The sequence below is a fragment of the Megachile rotundata genome, chromosome 4, assembly GCF_050947335.1.
Source record: "Megachile rotundata isolate GNS110a chromosome 4, iyMegRotu1, whole genome shotgun sequence".
Classification (NCBI taxonomy): domain Eukaryota; kingdom Metazoa; phylum Arthropoda; class Insecta; order Hymenoptera; family Megachilidae; genus Megachile; species Megachile rotundata.
The window spans coordinates 13570780-13592751 of record NC_134986.1 but is presented as its reverse complement, the minus strand read 5'-3'; the positions used below and the strand labels follow the sequence as shown (position 1 = coordinate 13592751).

At 33.8% G+C, this 21972-nt stretch overlaps 2 protein-coding genes across 12 annotated transcripts in view; one reads left to right on the top strand and one right to left on the bottom strand.

Annotated features, from left to right (window-relative positions):
- Positions 1 to 14445, bottom strand: part of LOC100882516 (U6 small nuclear RNA (adenine-(43)-N(6))-methyltransferase) — a 16184-nt gene extending 1739 nt beyond the window's left edge. For 2 of the 5 annotated variants that reach the window (XR_013037864.1, XR_013037865.1), the window contains exons 1-5: positions 1273 to 1702; positions 983 to 1202; positions 759 to 899; positions 298 to 655; positions 31 to 229 (exon numbers count right to left, since the gene is read on the bottom strand). Coding sequence is in view for 3 of the 5 variants with exons in the window: in XM_076530679.1 (XP_076386794.1) it covers positions 31 to 229; positions 298 to 655; positions 759 to 899; positions 983 to 1202; positions 1273 to 1377 (1023 nt within the window). In the remaining 2 variants the exon portion in view is untranslated. Of the gene's footprint in view, positions 1 to 30; positions 230 to 297; positions 656 to 758; positions 900 to 982; positions 1203 to 1272; positions 1704 to 14428 lie in introns of those variants that run through there. The other 3 variants (XM_076530679.1, XM_076530681.1, XM_076530680.1) reach the window with 3 other exon arrangements.
- Positions 2071 to 21972, top strand: Evi5 (ecotropic viral integration site 5). 7 transcript variants are annotated; one of them, XM_012286930.2, is made up of 11 exons: positions 2071 to 2188; positions 2280 to 2526; positions 8421 to 8654; positions 9119 to 9382; positions 9505 to 9769; positions 9913 to 10275; positions 10549 to 11226; positions 11347 to 11829; positions 11901 to 11999; positions 15469 to 15624; positions 20686 to 21651. In XM_012286930.2, the coding sequence occupies exons 3-11, from the start codon at positions 8479 to 8481 to the stop codon at positions 20866 to 20868; spliced, it is 2667 nt and encodes an 888-aa protein (XP_012142320.1). In that variant the 5' UTR covers positions 2071 to 2188; positions 2280 to 2526; positions 8421 to 8478; the 3' UTR covers positions 20869 to 21651. The 7 variants fall into 7 exon arrangements, 5 of the variants coding, with proteins under 5 accessions (XP_012142320.1, XP_076386788.1, XP_076386790.1 ...); XR_013037862.1 differs by lacking the exons at positions 2071 to 2188; positions 2280 to 2526 and adding exons at positions 6513 to 7630; positions 21803 to 21972 and having other exon boundaries at positions 20686 to 20971; XR_013037863.1 differs by lacking the exons at positions 2071 to 2188; positions 2280 to 2526; positions 20686 to 21651 and adding exons at positions 6522 to 7630; positions 17154 to 17275; positions 17353 to 20460.

The window sequence follows — 21972 nt, the reverse complement described above, 5'->3', positions numbered from 1 at the left end:
AGTACAGTATAGAATAAATAAAAATTTTACATTTAACTCTTCCAATGTTTCTTCTAAAAAGTTGATTGCATTATCAAAGGAAGAAAATTTATGTTGCATAGGAAATTGTAATTCGGTTGGACGTTTTTCTCTTAATAACTTTGCAATGTAATCTCCACTTTTTCTTATGACAGGTGCATTTGTCAAGTCAATAACATCTTTTGGCAGAAATGTCCATGCCAATCCCCATCTATCAGAAAGTATATTAATAAATATTTACATATGAACAAGTAGAATAATTATAAAAAGTATGTTCACCGTTTTGTGTGACCCTGACAGAATTCTGTCCATGTTGCATTCTCTATATTTTTTCTTTTTAAAAATTTCAACAAAAATAATAAATTGCTTCTTCTTCCAAACATTGTGGTATAAACTTTAACTTTTTCTTTTATCTCTATACTTTCATTAATCATTTGCATCACAAATAGTCTCTCACCACCTTGAACTGTAAGTTCATTGTTATTTCCAGTTGGAGCATTTCTTGGTGGCAAACGTTTCTGTACTTTTTCTGAGTCTTCCTCTATTTTAAAAAAAGGTGGATTACACATTGTGAAATGATATACTTTATCTTCATTAATTACACCTTTCAAAATTGTTTGTTCATCTACTTTTAGTACTGTAAAAAATATGTTATTTTAAATTTCTGATAGAAATTAAATAAATCATATAGCTTACTGCATTAGTGTCAGCTTGTTCATAGTCTTATGATTATAATTTACTTTTTATTAAATGTTGCAATTTATTATTTTCAATCTGTTGAATAGCTGTTTGTATGCTAGTCTCATCAACTTCTGTCCCAATCATTTGATTTCCATACATTTTTGCAAATAGCAAAGGATAAATGGAAACTGAACCTGTACCTATAAAACCAATGATTATTCTAATTTATGGAATTATTTAGATAGAATAAAACTTTATATTAAAATTGTATTATTTCTTATACCAATATCTATTCCTACTACTTCTTCCATGTCATTAAAAGAAGAATGTTTCATTAAATCTTCTATCCATAAAATATAGTTCAAACGTAATGGTAAAGTAGGTATTAATTTCTTTGGTGGTATTTTTACTTCTAGATTAAAATCATGCTTTAATAATACTTCTGTAAGTACTCGTAAACAATCCTCATTCTTGAAGTCAATCTTTACTTTGCCTGTTAGATCCTAAAAATTAAATAAACAAATTACATCCTGTATTCCATTTGAATAGTATTAATATTAATATTAATCTTACTATATTTGCAACATTACGAAATTCAGGATACAACAATGCAAGTAATTTGAAATCCGGTACTTTTTTATACTTATTCTTTGGATGCATAAATTTTCTTAACGACATTTTAAGAATTTATTTCTTTATGATACAATAACTTTCACATATATTTTTAAATGTAGCAAACTGTATGAAACATATACATTTATTTATACGTTCATTATAAAAATGTTGTCTCTTGTATTAGTTGATGTAAAGATAACCACAATGCCTTAAAGAAAACAAATTCTGTATTATGTGCTGGTTGTTAAAAGTAGTGATTTGTTACAATTATTTTGAAACATTTTGTACAGATTAAAAAATAATCAGTTATATTTTTAATGTTACGACGATATTAAAATATCTGTTGTCTTGTTAAATTCGTAAATACGACAAATATACAGCTACAAAAATGTATACATTCATATATTTACATAACACAACGTGTGTATCGTATAATTTCAAATGTTACTGAAAGTAACTAAGTAATTGTTTTTTATAAATTGTTTAGGTAGCGGTAACAATGGTATTATATTTTGTTCCACGGAAGAACGTACTCATTAAATGACGAATTTTCATTCGTTTGCGCAAATCAGCTTGCATTGGTTTAACTATGCCTTGTAACCAAGGGTAACGCGCATGTGCTCTTATAATGTTCGTGGCGCCAAATGTGTATAACCAGTGATTTTCTATTTTGTGTACTCCTTGCAGTATCGTTTCTTCTCCCCAATCATATATTTTTGCTCACCATGTATATGACTGGCGGAGAGAGAAGCACGCATAGTGAAACAACAGTAAGCAGAGCAGAGTCTGCTGAAGTTAACCAAGTTGCGCAAATTGAGTACGGTCTTTCGTGGAGCTGAGTTGTACTAGTAACTTTACACGGGAGTTATTAACTGTAAATATACAACAATTTTATGATTATACTTTTACAATTAACATTCGTTAATGGCTTCTATTATAGATTTGCTCAATTATTTATGTTTTAGGAGAATTTTGAATACGTAATGAAAGAAAAAAGAATTTAAGGCATGGTGCTGTATTAATGTAAACGTTGGTAACAGTGCGCGTGCTCAAATCTATCGTGATGACAATTTTAAGTGGTGACAGCCGCGTATATGCCTCGTTGCCCTCGTAGCAGCGTTTTAACCGACTTTGCTAACACGAAACATAATTTTTTGACTCGGTGCGTGATTCATTCCGCGGACAACATATGGAATATTAATCTTACCAAAGGTACGTGGTACACAGTACTTTTAGTACATTTCAGAAACAGATGGTTGTCGGTGAATCGTTTCGCCTGACAGTTTGTTAATATGGACAAGTGCCACTCTGACAGTTTTCCTTTTTCGTCGTCATATTGTTAGGCACCTGTTACTGATATTTCATTTCGCGTTCTTTTCACTCGATTTTCAATATTTTGTAGACCACTTATACTTAATTTGTATGAGAAATGGTATGGTATTATTAAAATTGCACGTGAAATAAGATTATAAGAATGATGTCACATTGAAAATATTTATTTCTTCTGCTATGAACTCTATTTTGAAAAGATAGTGTTTTGTTTAATATTTAAATTACATTTATTTAAATTACATTGTTTTGTAATTTAAACTTGCAAAGTAAGATAATGTTACTGACGTTTCATTTAAAGGAATATATAAAATAAATGAAGAAAATTTGATTGATAAACAGATAAAAAATTAAGCAAGTTGTTTCTCTTATCTCATATTATATTTAATTCAACGTTGAAATGCATTACATTCAATTCAACGTTAAGTTTCAAAAACTATGGAGCTTATTCTGTAATACTATTTTATAAATCTATAGTTATATAATTTCTTTTAACTTTATACATGGCAACATGAACTTTTGCTATCTGCATTACGATTGACTAATACACAGTTGTTATTATTATACCATGATAAGTGAATTTTATGGTTTAATCTTTAACATGAACCATTTAGAGAAAAACAATTTCTAACAACTTCACATATTTACATTTTAAATATAATAATTCGTATTAACTTAAGTAAATAATACTATTCTAAAATATGTTTTCTTGTTTCTATCAAAATCAAAATAAACATACAATTACAGAAAATCAAACATTACAAAAGAATATTTAACACCTTACTGTTTTTCTCATCCATTGAATTTATCGTAGTCACAAGCTAGTTCAAAATAGCAACGTTAAAATTTAAACATAATATATACTGAAAAGAAATGTTTCTCATGAAAGTTCACTGTACACACAATACGTTTCCCTGGAAATGCTGTTACTGAAATCCTACAAAACATTTTTTGAATCATCGCGTTCTACGACACGCGAATGTGCAACCCATTAGATTCTTTTTCACGTTTCTCGATCGCTTTGTTTCCACATGCATTTGGACGATTGCTTTCCACGTATATGCGCGATATACGTAGTCGCGTGTTGTGCAACTGTAACGGTAAAGCGATCCGTCATTCATTCTTACGGAATAATTAAAAAGCATATTGTTGTGAGCAATACGCGTATGCGCACATACCGACGAAGAGTCCAGAAACGAACGTAACGAATTTTCTTCCGACAAAACGTGCGTCGGTGAAAGGTGTCTAATTTTCGTGATAATTGTTTTCCGCTGAATAGACAACATTCATTCTTTTTTATAACTCGGTTAAAAACGTCTAATCGGATTTAATATTTTTCTATTTCATGACATAACGGATAGCACTTTTTTAGAATTATAAAAATTTTGTTAAAGATGCTGTATTATCGACCGAGTCACGAGTAATGTTCGTACACTATAGAGTCTCGCTATATGGCCCTGAATGAGGTTGTAAAAGGAAAAATTAATATCAAATGCAACTTTTATGCATCCCTTGATGGCTCGCCGTCAAACATTTGGAAATTTGAAAATTTGAAACTCGAAATTTTTTAGCTCGTAAAATCGAGGAGCTTATAAACTCAAATGTAGAAAAATGCTATTTCTGAATCACGTGAACGTACGCACGGTGTAACATAGAACGTAGGAGCGTCTAAAAGCGATCAATTTTATGTTATTTATAGTCTAGTGTATACCATGAATGAACCGTACGTTTTCCTTCTTAAATTAATTAGAGTTTCAGTCGCAAAATGAAGTGTAATAAATGAAGAGTACTCCTATCTCTCTACATTCTCTTGCCGACGAACAAACAAATATTTACCGATTAACGAGTTAGACTTTTCTGTTTGCCTTCGTCGAATACATTATTTGCCGCTAGATTCGTTTTATTTAACGTAGATACAAACGTGCATAGTAGAATCTGCAAGTCAAATATTTTTATATCATAAAAAGTATACGTTAATAATAAATCTTCAAGTAACATTTTTGTGAATGAAAATAAATCGAACCGAAATTGAATTAAATTATTTATAAACAATAATTGTACGTTTAAACAGTTCAATTGATTCGTGTACTCTATTTGAGAGAATATTTCATGCCAAATCGACGTTTCATATAATTTCACGTAGAATTTTATCGTCTCTTCCGTATTGAATCAAGTCGCTGTTTCTTCTTTTTTCCTTTATTTACTCGTTACGAAAGAGAGAGGTCGGTGCGCATGTGGAGCATCCTGGCCTGCGCGGGCTCCATCGACCCTCAAACCATTTCGTACTTTCCAGTACGTGTTTGGCGATCCTACTGTGCCAGTTAATCGAAAAAGGGAACGATAAAATCAACATCGATTGGCCAATTAACCGGTGGCCCTTGTCGAACGAGACTCTTCGCGATCGATCGTTATCCGTGATATCGTGACGCTCTCGTTATCCGTGGCATCGAGATAAGTGACAGTTCCGATCATCCACACCTGTATCCTACCTTAAATCGTTTGTGGTTTAACTTACTTTAATCGTATCATCTTGTACACTCGACTGCAACGTAGGCTTCCTGGGATAAGAACGAGCGTAGGCGACAGTCTCCCACTTGTCTTCGATTTTTAGGAGAATTAATATGTAAACTTAAATATTTCCATATTTCCAAATTTTTTCATTTCTGGATTTCCTAATTTGCAAAATCCTAACGATCCCACATTTTATCTCGATAATAATCGACACAGTTATTCGTGATTGTTATAATAAAATTATTGTATTGTATTTCGAGATGTGAGTTGTTCAACGACTTCGAGTTATCGAGAGGCTGGAAATATCGAGTGGTACTGATCCAGCATCGATATTTATAACAATCGCATCATCTCAACGTACAGGATGCAGTTTCAAATTGTACATGTATTTCTTACACACACTGTACTGTGTAGTATATTCGATTATTTGCATGGGTCACCTATGACCCACGATATCCATCAAACTTTCCACTCGGCGAAATAAACGTTTTTGCAATTTAATGTTGGCGTGAAATGATGGAAAGTGAAATGAAAGCGTGAAGAATTTAATGCAATTACGATTCGTCTGTGATTGAACTTCGTAGACCAATTTTCAACCCTAAAATATCAACACAATCTTTCTGCATACAAACACTAACCAATTAATTTTATATAATACACAAATTCAAAAAGTACCGACAAATTAAATATCCCTAGAATTAAATTTTTTAAAATAAAAATAAAATCAGTGTAATAAAAATTAGAAATAAGATTTTGCAAGATCCGTTCAACTTTCGAGAACAAACTAATTGATCTAAAAAGTAGTTTCGTTGAAGTAGGTAGAATAACTTGAAGCAACTGAAGTGGAATTTATTATCTTCTGAATAATTATGACTATCTAAAAATGTGCAATTGGTATACTACGGAGTAACACTGTTATCGCACACACGCTTAACGAACAATTTTCAGGTGCAGAACTGTTTTCAGTAATGTTTTTCTAGTTACGGTATTATTCAAACAATTACAACAAGTTATACTTCCGTACCGTTCCATATTTTCGAAATAAACTTTAGAAAAATACCAATTTCTTTACCAGACGAATAGAACGTTTTATGTACAACGAAGGACACACCTGGTGCGTCATATGTTATATTAATATAAGACGCACAATGTGTGTCATATATTAATATAAGACGCACATGGTGCGCCATAGGTTATATTAATATAAGACGCATAAGGTGTGTCATATATTAATACAAGACGCATAAGGTGTGTCATATGTTATATTAATACAGGACGCACAAGGTGTGTCATCTATTAATACAAGACGCACAAGGTGTGTCATATATTAATATAAGATGCACATGATGCGTCATAGATTTTATTAATACAAGACGCATAAGGTGTGTCATACATTAATACAAGACGCACAAGGTCATTGCTCTCGAACAGCTTAACACCTTCGCATCTCATATTTTCGACACAGTTCACCAAGTCTGCAATTAGAAATAATAAAAATATTACAAGAATTACGAAAGAAAAGCACATTTAAAAATGTTAAAAAAAACAGTAGGTACAGTTGTAAGGTATTAATCGCGAATCCAGGACGTGTGATCTAGGAGTAATACAATGTATCAAACGTTTGGGCACACCTGTGATTTGTACGCGTTGTAGGTGAATACGAAATGAAGAAACACCGTGGGTGGGAATCATGGATGGGTGATCGCGCGTTTTTAACCTGGTTATCTTTTGTGTTTAGAATTGAAAAGTTGCCATAGAACTCTGTTCGACCTGTTCAGTGTGAAATTTTCGAATGAAACATTTTTTTAAATAGAATCTCGCAGGATATAATTTCCTGGAGATTTGAATTAAAATATTCTATCGTCCGCATTTCTATTGCGTAGGAATTATCCAATGTTATCGTTCGCACTTTCGTGCACAGATGTTCGTACATGCCACGAATTCCATGGTAATTCAGGCTACGAAGAAACATAAATTATTCTATCCGGTAGCTGGTGTATTTTGTACGTATTTGCTATAAGCGTGTTCGAGCGTTGCATTCGTCCGCTAATCCATTCACACGCGCTAATTGTTCGGGCTTTCTTCTTCGTCTTCTGTTACTTGCCAGTGCAATTGAAACGGATATTCTCGGGTAATCCACAGGGTTTCTAACTTCACCAATTAATTTGTGAAACAAATAAAGTGTCAAGCTTCTCGAACGGAGAATGAAAAAACTCGACGGATTTTATATTCGAGAAGGTCGTTCGACTATCGTGCACAGAACAGTTCCACAAATGATCGTTGAAAAATACTATTCCGCGACGAGTGTTTCGCGGAAAAATCGAAAGTGATTACCGAGTTATTTGAAAAAATACGGTGTTCTCGATCGAAAGTGTATACCTTTCGCGACAGAAGAACGAAAACGTTTCTCGATGGTTCTTCGTGGTTTGCTGGCACCAGCGGCGGCGCGATGGACACGAAATAAAACCACAAGAAGGTAGAATGAACACGTTAATTGACACTCACGAGATCGTATCTCAACAGACAAATACAAAAATTAGGCCAGACAAACGAATGTTTGTCTTTGCGTTGCCATACATTCTATGCCTGTGTGATATATCTACAACCGTTAGTTGCGCGATAATTATAATTTTTATACTACAAAAAGTCGTCTAAAAATTTGTCCGCCTCAGTAAAAATAAAAATTATATATTTTTTTCGTCTCTCTATTTGACTGCATGAAAGGGTTAAAAAGGGGAGAGAATATTTCTGTAACGAGCGTTCATCGAAGCCTTTCGGGAAATTCATCAGGGAGGATTGAAAAGCTCGCGGTTCAAATCCATTTAATTGGCGATTCGATGATCTCTCGTTGCCTCTAGAATCCATTAATTACGTTGATACTTCGGTGAACGACGCCAGGTTAACGCATCGGCTCGATTTACAGTCGACAAAGTCGGTTCGTTAGTGAAATTTTTGATTTCTCGCATTAATTATGTTCGCCGACAAGGTGAGAGGAGTGTACAGCTTATCGTCGATCTTTTTTACCGCGTAAAAATATTAAATAATGAAATAGAAAATGTTCGTTATCGAGCGCTTTCTTGTTCCTGGTCATTTTTTACGTGTACTAGTTTCGAAAATTTGACGCTACAAGTTGCGTTAAAAAACCTCGTTTGTATTCGTAAAATTAGTCATGATTGATGATTAAGTGATTCTTAGAAAAATCAGCGAGTTAATAATAATGTTACTCATCAATGAATAAGTAATCTGAATACATGATTGGTTTGTAGGGGTCAAGAGAAGCAGGCAGCCGGGCAATTAGGATTATCACGTTATGGACCGCAGGTGATGAGCGTGTTGTGTTTATGCACCACTGTACACCAGACCGCTCAAACCAACAGTCAGGCCAGCAAGATACTTCCGAGCTCGCCGCCGATTCAATCCGAGGAAGAGAGGATAAACTCGTCGCAGGAAATACCCACCGACGAGCTGGCTCTATTAGCTAAGCTGGAGGAAGCCAATAGGTGAATTATAACTGACCAGAACCGTTTGCTCATCGTCCCTGCATGTGCTAACCATCCGTGCTTTAGACATGTCGATGTTTTACACTGTAACTTATCAGCGTTCAAAATAATTGTAGAATCTTTATTACTACTTAACATCTTTATTTCTACTTAATTTTCTAGTATTATAAATTTTGGTATAACGTAATTTGTAACGTAATCTTCATGGATAATCTTCATGGATTACGAGTTAGTTCTTCAAATACAAGATTCTGGAATTATTTTGAGCAATCTGTCTTTATATTCAGTCGGCATTTGCTTGTATTTCTGTACATGCGTCACAGAGTTAGGTAAAATCAATAGATGCGAAGAAAAACGATAAAGTAGTATATGCGCTCTAATGTATCAGATGTATCATGCTATCATTAAAAAACTTTTGTAACACTGAAGTGTGTGTCTCAATAGATTGATATGATTGATAACAGGCTTATTGAATCGGATGCAAAGTCGTTGAACTCGCTTCATAGTAATCACAGTAGGAAAGGTTCTGACACATCTCAGGTGTCGGTGGCGTCGGGGGGTAGCGGAGGGAATGGCGATGCTGCACCCCGACGCCACAATTCAGCCGATGGTGAAGAGAATACTTGGACCCTGTGGGGTCACATCGTCGCTGATTGGGATTATCATTGGAAGAAGAGGAAAGAATTCGTCAAAGAATTAGTACGTCAAGGAATACCTCATCATTTTAGGTAATAAACCCTTTTTGAGAATTGTATTAGGTTAATTGGTAATATCGGAAATCTGGGAGGCATGACCAAGTACTAATTTCTAAATTTCTAACAAAAAGACTGATTTATATTCATCATTGCAGAGGTATTGTTTGGCAGCTACTAAGTGGTGCTCACGACTCTCCTGTGAAAAAGCAATTCGCTGAGTATATCAAAGCCACGTCCGCGTGCGAAAGGATAATTAGGAGGGACATAGCCAGAACCTATCCTGAGCATGATTTCTTTAAGGAAAAAGACGGACTTGGCCAGGAGAGTCTGTTTAACGTTATGAAAGCGTATAGTCTTCATGATCGTGAAGTGGGATACTGTCAAGGTTCGGGATTTATTGTAGGATTACTCCTTATGCAGGTACACTTTAATGTTTGAGGCGAAAAAGAGAGTGAGAGAGTGAGAAAGAGAATAGAAAGAATAAAATGAATACTTGAGGACTGGATGTAGGTCATCGCGTTTCAATTGATCAGAATTAAATAGGTGTCAATTTGTTGTTGCAGCAAATGCCGGAGGAGGAAGCTTTCGCTGTACTGGTAGCGCTTATGCAAGAGTATCGTTTGCGAGACATGTTCAAGCCGAGTATGGCTGAATTAGGGGTGTGCATGTATCAGCTAGAACATTTAGTTGCTGACACGCATCCCGAATTACACGCTCATTTCACGGCACAAGGTTTTCACACGTCGATGTACGCATCGTCTTGGTTTCTTACGCTTTTTACCACGGCGCTCAGCCTGCCGCTGGCCTGCCGCATTTTTGACGTGTTTCTGTCTGAAGGCATGGAGATTATTTTCAAGGTTGCGTTGGCCATGCTGCATTTAGGCAAGGAAGATTTGTTAAGCTTGGACATGGAAGGCATGTTGAAGGTAATTTCTCAACACCAGCTTTTGTATCTTAAATCTATACAGTGACTCGCATTAACATTTGGACATTTTGGTTATACGCGTTGTCACTATATACAGCGTGTAATGACTTGGACCAACTGTGTTTTTAAAATGATTAAAGATAGAATATTAATGCGAGTCAGAGACAGAAGGACGAAGACAGAGGAAAACCTGTGTAATTTAATATGTGTATGTTTCTAGAAGACCCACTTGTAGTTTCCTTTCACTAATATTGACCAGTCCTTTCGCCTGTAGTTCTTCCAGAAACAACTACCTGGAAGAGCCGAGAAAGACCCTGATGTCCTCATGAATCTTGCTTATGGTATGAAAATAAATCCGAAAAGAATGAAGAAGTTGGAGAAAGATTATACCGTTTTAAAAATGAAAGAACAGGAGGAGATGGTTGAGCTTCGTAGGCTCAGAGCGGAGAATAGGTTACTTAGGCAAAGAACTGAACTTCTTGAAGCTGAATCCGCGGAACTGGCGGATAGATTGGTCAGGGGTCAAGTTTCTCGCGCAGAAGAGGAGGAAACTGCTTTCGTTGTACAAAGGGAATTAGCAGCCCTTCGGCATACGCATCTCGAGACCAGTCATCAACTCGAGCAGGCTCATGAGGAGTTGAGATCTTTGTCGCTTCTATTAGAGGAGAACGTGACGTCGAAGCAATCTTCCTTAGAAGAAATTCTATCGAAACAAGAGGCGTTGTCGCAGAAGGAGGAAATGATACAGTGCTTGCAAGAGGAATTGGTAAGGGTTCGGTTGCACGAGGCAGAAAATGATGCAACGATAAGGGAACTCAGAGCGAGAATACAGGAATTGGAGCAAGATAAAAAGACCTTACGTGAATCGACGCCAGATAATTCTGTTGCTCATTTGCAAGAAGAATTGATTGCTGTAAAGCTTAGAGAAGCTGAGGCTAATCTTTCCTTAAAGGTAAGAAAAGATAATATCAAGACATGTATTCCCAAATTTCTAAAATACTTTTAGATCCATGTATTCTCAGTTTTAATTAATTATGACATGTGAAAAGATTCATTTAACGAATTTTATTAGGATCTTCGGCAGAGAGTGATGGAGTTAAGTTCTGCCTGGCAGAGGCATTTGCAAGAGCACCGTTCAGCCCAAAATCAACCTGCTAGCGATTCTACGCCAAAGAAGCTATTGTTCTGGGAGAACAGGGGCCATGAGGTGCAAAAATTCGAGGAAGACTTAATGACAACCAGAATTCGAGAAATGGAAGCTTTGACGGAAGTAAAAGAGCTTAGATTGAAAGTTATGGAACTTGAAACTCAAGTACAGGTAGCCACGAATCAACTCCGTCGGCAGGACGAAGGAGGGAAATTGCTTAAAGATGAATTAGAAGCTGCTTTAACTAGAGAAAAAGAACTTACTGCCAAATTAAGGGAGCAACAACACAAGTATTCTGACCTGGAGTCAAAGATGAAGGACGAAGCTATGATGGCTAGGATACGCGATGCGGAACACGCGCAGCAAGTGGCTGAACTCACCCAGAAAATATCTCTTCTTGAATTAAAAGTATTGACATTTATTTAATAGGATGTAACTATGATCATTTCTGTTTATTTATTCTTGACCTTTTATTGTAGAATGAAGAGATGCACGCGGAAGGTGAACTTAGAAACAATTTAGACGACAGTGAGAGAGTAAGAGAATTGCAAGATAAAGTTGCAGAATTAAAAGCTGAGGTATGTGTAAGTTTCAGATTATATTTATGCTGCATTAATGAAAGCATTGCTTTAAAAATTGCAGTAAGGGGTGATTGGAAAAAATGTTATTAAATGTAGATTAATTTTTATTTTCTTACGAAAAGAAAACAGTCAAATTTGTCTTTGGTTTTTCACCTTTTGCATGACTAAATGAATACATGTAGGACAGTTCTACTATTTTACAAGGTTTAGTGCTAACTCAGAGACAAACATAAAATTATTTTAATTGTTTTGTGAAATAACTTGTAATAGAAAGAAATTTTTCTTTTGAATAAGGTGTGTAAATCTAAAGAAATAATGTGCTACTTTAACAATGAAAGTAAATGGCATAATTAAGAATGCTTTCAATTATGCACAAGTATAATTATTCTTCTAGACGTGTACGATTGTCAATGATAAACATTAAATTACTTCAGTTAAAAGTTGAAATTCATACCTTTGTTTAATCTTTAAAAAGGTAGAAGTAATGATGGTAGATCGTAAAGACGTAGTATTATAACCATTTTATAGTAGTTTAAATTCCAATCGTTATTCAATTTGGTATTTGATTGCAAGGTAGTATATTTCGAAGCTTGTAGAATTACGTAACTATTGAAATTGTCGTATATTTGAAGATAGAAGTAATTCCAGTTGAAATTTCATTATAGGATCTTGATTTGTTATTGCAATTCCTGCATATTCATATGAGTTATAGACACAGAACCACATAAATTCTATACAACTACTGTTGTCATTAATACATACATAGTTTCTTCAATTAATTATTTACAATGATCAGTTACAGTTCCATCGAAGTAATATTTTATAACATATTTAAATTCCCAGATTTCTTTCACAAAGTCGTTAATCTGGATTATCATTTGGAGGAAATAATTTAATTTAGTTGTGAATAGTTTGTATAATCCTTTATATGATTACACATTTATCATAATGCACTCAATATTTTTTTATAACACTGTTTTTTTGTAAAGTGCTAATATATTTATTTCACTGATATATCTTTCATCTTAAAGATCATGTTTTAGGATCTCAACACCGTTTTGGCTATTTTAATACTGCACCGTTAATTCACATGTCACAAAGGATAAACTTTTCAATGTGTTACTAATACATTTTTTTATCAATTACTTTGAATTAACAAGCTAAATATAAAAAAAATGTATATAATATAAGCTATTATTGTTCTGTTTGTTAAGTGTATAAAATTGCATCTGTGGTGATAACATGTAAAATAAGCAAAGATGTGATTTTTGCTTTTGTATTATTGTGATTCACAAAACTATGCACAAATTGCACCTCTTACTGCAATGTATGGCTAATTGTCACGCTAATGAACAATACAAAATTATACGTCATCAAATATTTAGACAAAAATATTTATTAAGAAATAATTGGACATAATTTTAGTTCCATCATTTTTTTCTGCCAAAATTTAATGATAGTAACATTTTATCAGATTTTCATACTAATATATCCCATATTTCTATTCTCTGCAATTAATGATTAATTGTTGTAATGGAAACCAAAACACGGTGATCTCACTTATCACATAAACAAATAACATATTCCTACAGAGGTACCTGTACACGTTAAGAATTCATCGAGTTTCATCCATTCAGAGTACTAACATTCCTAATTGTATTTATCTATTTCTAAAAAGATGGTTTACATATCAAAGCTTTGAGGATAGATTGCATTCTCAGCTTGTTATGTCCTTGCTACAATGCAAAGTACAAATAATAAATGTCGATTTGCTTTACATTTAAATTAATCATTGTTATGGTATTCACTCATTTAATGTTATTGTCGCATTCGAACGAACACAGTAATCATTCTTGTTTCAAGTTAAGACGACATTATATCTTTGAGGGCATCATAACAGTATAAGAAAATATTTATCTTTATGTTTTAATATATTGTACATTGAAAATTTGGAATAAAATACTGAATGCATACACTTGATAAAAGTTTCTGTAAACATCTTGCAGTATTTTTAAATGATCATCAAATTTTCAATGTCTTAAACTGTTGTATGTAGCGAACATACTGAAATTATTTTATAATGAATCAAGCTTGCTATTTATTATACTAATTGTGCTTTAAGATCATTATATTAGTTATTGAGAGTTAGCACAGCACGGAGTAACAATTAAAAAATTATAATTGAGAAAATACATACCTTCAAAGATATCATTCATTTGCTTTAATACTTTATATTTCCAAGATGTTAAGCAAAAATGCATTGTAATATCTGCTGTTGAAAAAATGTTATTCAAGTATAATTAGGTGTATTGAAAGATATGATGATGTAGTATTATATGTCCTTGATTGTAATTACTAATGGAATTCTTATTGTGTAAAGGTACCAAACACGAACACAATGAAACTAATGGTCTTGTAAAACTAACCCTCTATTGCTGTGTTATCTCTGTCTCCTTAGTTCCCTACGCCAATCACCAGCCCGGAGACTGAGCCTTGGCGCTGGCTCGAGTAAGTCTTTACCCATCCGTAAGCATTATTTTTTCCATTTCATGTACGTAGCATGACATCAATGTGAATTGTATTAAAGAATTGTATTTCTTCTTTACAGTTTTATACATACTTTATACGAATAGTCTATTAATAGATACATTTAAGAAATAATTTAAATTCAGAAAAAGAGATTGAATTTCCCTTAACAGTTCAATTATTGCAAATCATTCTAAATTATTATGAAGATCTTCCTATTGTGTATAATTTGTAAATATAATTGTACATAAATGCACCCAGTGTAAAAGTGTTACGGACAGAAACATTCATTGAATTCATTGTCCTCATAAGAAATAATTCATGTAGTACTAGTTGAACTTCATCATTATATTTAACATGCTTTAAGATCTTACTAATTGTGTGCATTATAATCACTGTTCGCATGCATTGTTTTTGCTTTGTTCATTTGTTCCATCACTAATGTAATCAGATTTAATGAATACTGTCAGAGAAAATTTGTCCAAGATCAATTAAGCACAATTAAATAGCAACCAATGTGCATGTTGCTTGGTACAATATTTAGGATGACTTTTCATCTGTGCATTATCATTTAAAGTGATCACTAGCTTCATCACTTTAAAGCAGAAGGATTATAATAGTTTAATTAAGAGATTTCACAATTCTGCAATATAATATTTGCCTGTATAATTGTAATACTGACCTCTCACTTCCTGATACTTTCCAAGACAATATTGTACACAACAGTCTTTAAAGTGAATAGATTAAGAAACAGTGCAAATAAATGTAGTTGCTCCTCAAGTTAAGAAGTAGTGAATCCAAACTAAAAATAATTTTTAGAAAGAAACTTCTAACGCACATTTCTCCTCTACGTGATGACGTACAAGTTATACAATGTTTTGTAGAAATGATTACTCAGAAAATTCATCAACTATTTCTGTATTTTCTATGTGTGTCGCAGGTCATGAGATTAGAAAGTTGGAAACAACATTGGACAGGTAACGGTGGCCAAAATGTGAGAAGCTTTAGTGTCGATACTGAAAGCGAGCTGGACGAACGGGATCTCCGAATTTGTTTACAGGATCATATCAATGCGACTACGCAGAATTCACCAGAGGTATAGAATTCCACGTATACCAGAAATTAGGCAGCTAAGTGTCGTAACATACACACGCATACATACACACAAGTATTTCATTGTCAGAGCAGATGGGACCGTTTTACGTTCGTGATCACGCTTTCGCTGTAGAAAGAACGACGAATACGCACATAGAATATTATAAATCGACAAACACATAGGGATAAATAATTATGTTTTAGGTTTCGTGTAATATCACTATAACTCGTGATGTATTAACAGCATATTAGCGATTAAACTAGGTGTAATCTGGTGATCATTAATAATCTACTTGATCATTCGTTGCAATCAGACTTCATATCGTTTGTAAAACTGCTTTTTAACAATTTTATACATAGGATAACGTCATGCAACGTTTTTTTAAATATCTCTTAATGATTTTATTTAGGATAGGATTCTTAGCTAGATTCATACTGATTTTATCGCAACACTGATTTTTTAAATAACATACTGAAAGTATTGATTTTAAAAATTATTGTTAAATTTTATTTTAAATATTTTAATAATTATTTTATTGAATCTCGACTAACGATTTAATCAATTTTAATCAGCCCATATATAGAATCGAAGTCTGTTTGCAATCGAACAAATGTTAGATTAATTATTAACAATGTGACGCATAAACGACACGTTTTTATACGTATTACGCATTCTGTGTATTTTTTGTAATTTAAACCAAATGTAATTCCATTTAAGGAATTGTATATTGAATAGATACTCGTCGCCGGTCAAATCGACGAGTTAGATTTGTCTTTTTCAATTATGAAATAAAAAGATGACGAGGAAGAAAACGTAGAAGAGAATACGTGTGTCTATATGCATAGACACGCGGCGACGTACATACATTAGAGTCTCGTTAACGAAATTATATAGTAGCAAGTTGATCCGGTTAGCGTTCCACGTAAAAAGAAACTTAACCAACAAAGAAGAAAACGGAAAAGATTGAAAGAAAACGCTACGCCTCAAGAATTCCATGGTATTTCTCGTTGCATAACAAAGAACTTGCGTGCAAAATCTATGATATTTATTATTTAAAAAATAATAAATAAGGAAACATGGGCGTAGCCTGATTATTAGTCAGGGGTAGTTTATTTTAAAGTAAATATCTGTAGTATGAAGAAAGACATTTGTTATATCCAGATGCATTCTGTAACTTCTACATTCCTGTATTCCTAAATTCTTTGTATCCCAATATCTATTAATTCTTGCATGCTAATATCCTTAGATGTCCACATACTCAGACCTCATACCTATACCCAAATCTCCCTAGAGCCTCCTTAGATCCTAGTATGCTTGGACCCCCCTAGATATCCACAAATGCATTTCAAATTTATTTTTAAAATAGATCTTCCACCGTAGGATCAACCCCTTGTCCCAGCTACGCCCATGTAAAGAGGAGAAATAATTTTAATTTAAAAGAGAAGAGGAATTTGTAATTCCGTTCTATTAGCAACTGTTGAACGATCGAGATTGAAGCGGTGTTCTTTAAATAAATTTACTAATTGCAGATTATTGAATGCGAAAGTGAAACCGAACAAGATAATCGGCAGTACTTGTAAAACTTAATAGACCGGATAGCTCGTTCCTTAATAGTGACTTCCTAGGGACGTGATAATTACATACTTCCAACGTAAGTAGTTGCGCCGATCCAATCATCATTGCTTTCTTCTCGATTTCGTTCCTTTTTTTTTATTTTCGTTTTTTCAGAGCTTACTCGAACCCTTAACGATCCATCCCCTAAAATGTGCTTTGAGAATTCCAAATACATAGCCAGGATGTGTATTTACTTTTGAGATAAAAGGGAACAGCTGGTTGATAAAAAAGGATGCGTTCTTGTTTACCTTCGTTCGACCAGCGCAATTAACGTGTTATCAGCGGGTCAAAGAATTTGTCTTTTGTATGCAAACAATTGCAGCTTTGCTAACGTAATCTCTTTTTAACGGGTATACGATAAAATCCAACTGTACAGTTTAGTCTTGTTATATAGCCCTCGAGGTTGTAGAAGCTGGAAAGGGTCGTGTGAAAGGCTTAGGAAAATCCGTAAATTTAAAAAATTCGCTCAAAAGGTAGTATAACAAGACTGTATTGTACCCAAATAAGCGATCTCTCTAGAGAAAATAGATAATTAGAGATTTTGCGCTGCAAGTAGATAAATTATATGTTGCTACGTTAGATAACTTTTTTTTAATGTGAATTTTAAGCCACGCTCAAGCAGCCTTTTTGTATTAAAAAAAGGTTCTCTTCGATAAGTACTTAGAAGTTTGCACATAATGTATAGTTTGAAAGGCTCATATTGTTCATTAGAAGATAGCAAATGAGATTCTGAAGAAGCAATATATCTAATTACTTAAACATTTGTAAATGTGCGTTTAACGTACACTGCAATTAAATGCTATCGCGGGAGTATTAATTTTAAATGTATTTTAGGTGTACAATTTTATTTGTAGATAATAATTATATATGAAATTTAGTGAAATGTATCTTATACGATTGTGCGTTTTATGATATCAATTTACATGCGAGTAGCGATAATTAATTTAACGTTGGAACGTTAAGGGTTAAATCGCGTAACACAGTTTTGTCGCTTTGGCCTAAATTATATCGATTTTTCTTTCTTTATTTTATTGTACACAATTGGCTAAACCGAGGAGAACTCGTTTTCGCACTAAACACCAAATTGTAATGGTGGAACAAAAATTATCCGCTTTCGTGCACGTTTGATCGAGAAAACAGCATGAACACTTTTGCAAAATTGTAGAATCGGTTCAGATCACCAGATCATTTTTGTATGCTGTACAAGAAGTTTAGGCGATTAGATTTTCACATTCCCAACACGAATGATCTTCGTTGTAACGATTGTTTCCATTTTAATGTAAAAGTCTGACTTCAACTTGCTTTCTGAATGAAACATTATTTTTGCGCCGATTGTCGATTTTCTTCGCCCAGACATTGGATTGCTGCGTTCCTTAAATACAATTAATGTATTGTACTTAATATTTAAGAAATTCTGTTGATCAAAATATTTGTTTTCAAGCATGTGATAAAATTAGAATATTGGATTCATTGGCGTAGCTAGGTAGGGACCAGGGTGCATTTGCCCTCCAAAATGTAGACTGATCTCTTATCAGAATTTATTGGAATAAGTACAGTACTGAGTATGGTAAGCTTTCTTATTCAAATCAGCTTTATATAAAAAATTTCCCATGTCCGTCAATTTTTGTTTCATTGGTGGAGTCTTCTTTTCTTGTATAATGACTTTACCATACACAGTACTGTATCTGAAGTATAGGGTATTTGGTTCACCCTAAACGAAAGTCCTAGTTACGCTACTGGTTAAACGCTAAACGGTTGAACTAGAGATATACGCTAAATATACCACGCATTAAAATCTCCAGTTTGAAATGCATAGCATTTGCTATAGTATATATACTCTTTCATTTTCTATACATTTTTTAAAATTGTAACACAAAATGTGAGTAGGATTTACTACGAGAATCATGTAAACGATCTAGTAGCAATTCAATGTTGTTTAGCGAATTAGTCGACGAGAGAATCAGTAAATGCTTTTACACGTTTTCACGAGAATAAAAGAAATAAAAATTTGAAAACGTCGTTGCGTAGCAAAATGATTGAAATTTGCGTAATATAGAGGCGCGCTAATACAACGCTTACTGGCACAAGCTCAATATTTACCATTAAGAATGGTTCAGTTTCTAATCTTTTCAGATATTGCGTCAGCGGTCGAAACAAATATTTCTGTTCCCTTTATAAATAAGGAGAATAATAAAATAATTTCGCTACTGCCCGACATATACTGGATTTAAGCGCAATGGCTGCAGCTAAAACGATTCAAAGTCTGTCCGTTAATTTTTAATAAATTATTCTATGTTGCTTTAGAAAATTTACGTGTGCAAAATAAACAAAAATTTGTCGCAAACTATTGCGCTTAATTTAAGGTTATTTTTAATAATCAACGATGCGCAAGGCAAATAAAAAAAGAGGTAATAATTAATTGTATTTAACTGCAACTATGTATTGATAATCAATAGTAGCACCTCTATTATAAAACTGATTTGCATTGAATGCAAGCATTTATTTTGAACTGCTCCTAAATTCGTACATCAATATCAGTATTTATAAAAGTTGTTTCTTAGGCGAATTTTAATTTTAAGAATCATGTCCTACGTATTTTCAGTATTTCTTATTTAAATTTCGTTAAAAAGGAAAATACAATATTCGATTGTAACAATGTTCGTAATTGCAATGTTTCGTGTATCGTAATCGAAATTCAAATTTTCGCGCGAATTCATTAGCCGCTTTAAAACTCCTGCGTTCGATAGTATCGTTTGATTACTATCATTCGATCACTTGACAGATGTCTGCCAACTTCAGTCGAGAGAAAAAGGCGGCACTTGAATGTATGGAATACTTTTCTTGACGTAAAAATAATTAACGATTGAATCATATTGTCACATTATTTGCTCTTTTATACATGTTTCTATTTTACAAAACTACTGTCAATCTTTTTAAGGTACGCCCATTTTACATTTTACGAAGCAACGACGTTGTTTAATCGTAGTTCGTGGTATTTCGTTGAAAATCATTTCAGAGTAATTACACGTATTGTATGCATTTATTGTATTTGAAAGACAAGCGGTCATAAACGAAGCATTTGTCAGTAATTTTTTTCCAAATGTTGTATACGAGATTTTCTGACGGATAACGCGCACACTATGGACAACGATGTGAATTTATCACGAACATTGTGGGGAATATTATAACATCAGGAGTAAATAAATTTTTATTCACTTTTAAGGCCTCTGTCTTTTTCCCGCGTGAACGCATACGAGAAGAATCGGCAAACAGGTTAATAACATACTGTATTTCACTAAACCTAAAAGGCTCATTGTTTTCCATTTTTTTAGTACGCCATAAAATGTTTTATAATATGTAAGAAATAGAAAAACACAATATAAAAGATACAATGCATTTATTAATCCTTTTCATTTCGTGAATAATTAAGGTTACTTCGAATTTCAGTTCTTATTCATTCGATTATTCGTTTGCGCCTCGAAACGAGGGGACCTGGCCTCCTTATGGCTATTGATAGCTCCCAAGCGAAGCGGTACCCCACAGGAAAGGTATAATCCCGTGTACAGGCTTAACAATCCCAGACCGATATTCCAAAGGAGCGAGAAGGATAAAAAGGGAGCAATAGCGTGAAAGAAAGCGAGACATCAGCGAACGCAAAGACAAAAGCAGAGAACAGGAACCATCGGGTGATTCGGGAAGAGTTTGCGTCCATGGGCGGCGCAACTTGTGGCAGGTAGTTTTCCAAATGGAGTCGATCGGCCAGAGAGTAGAAAAAAGTAATCTGTGAAAAGGGGTTCGTTGTTACGCCGGTCTGGTGCAACGTTGCCAGTTCACTACAAGTGAAAAGAGCGGTTGGCCGGGTTGGTCCAGGACCGAAACTAAAATACCATAGGGCCCTCCGCATACTATATCTAGAAGACGTCATGATTTTAATTATCATAAATTTGGATTTATGGTGTAGTCTTGATATATCTAATGCCGACAAAATATACGGATAACGAACACGATATAGAAATTAATACAATCGAAAGTTCTATCATTCCTGAAATTTGGGGATTCAGAAATATGGCAATTTTAGAATTTTTAAATATGGAAATTTAGAAAAAAGGTGATTTCATCTGATATTATATTTAATGATAGTTCGGCCGTGGATATATGTATGACTTCCATTTATATGGCCTGTGATGGAGTCCTTCCTCGCATGAACTTTCACGAATACTAATGATATTTCCTACTAGTAACGGGTGGAGATCACGGATATCGGTGCAATTTCTAAGATTTGTAAATTTTTGAAGTAAAAAAATTGAGAAATTCTTATATTTCTACATCTAGAAATTTAAAAAAATTAATAACCATTTCAAATTCATAACCATTTACCTATCTAAAGCCATAATTAAGACTCCAATATATTCAAAATTACTTTTCACTAAGTATCATGAATAAAATTAATATAATTAACACATGTACTCTCAGAGCAACATTAACAGTTGTTTATAAAAGAAACTTCATAAAAGTCAGTAGTAACTGAAAGAAATGAAACCAAATGATTGATATTTTCCATTAGGGCGTTCCATAATTAATCCAGGGGTACCTAAAAACATAGTTGCGCGTTTGGTCCTGTTGAAGTGGCGGTGGTGGCAGTGTTGCCAAGCTCGTGAAACCACGGCAAAGTGCTTCGAGTCAGCTCATGGGGGTTCTCGGGAGGAAAAGAGATATTTGAAGGGAATGGAAGCG

Coding starts and splice junctions, on each gene's coding strand:
- Evi5 (XM_076530673.1), top strand. CDS start 7,566: ATGGTTCTTCGTGGTTTGCTGGCACCAGCGGCGGCGCGATGGACACGA. Junction 9,770..9,912: donor TAGGATTACTCCTTATGCAG/GTACACTTTAAT, acceptor TTGTTGTTGCAG/CAAATGCCGGAGGAGGAAGC. Junction 11,227..11,346: donor AGGCTAATCTTTCCTTAAAG/GTAAGAAAAGAT, acceptor GAATTTTATTAG/GATCTTCGGCAGAGAGTGAT.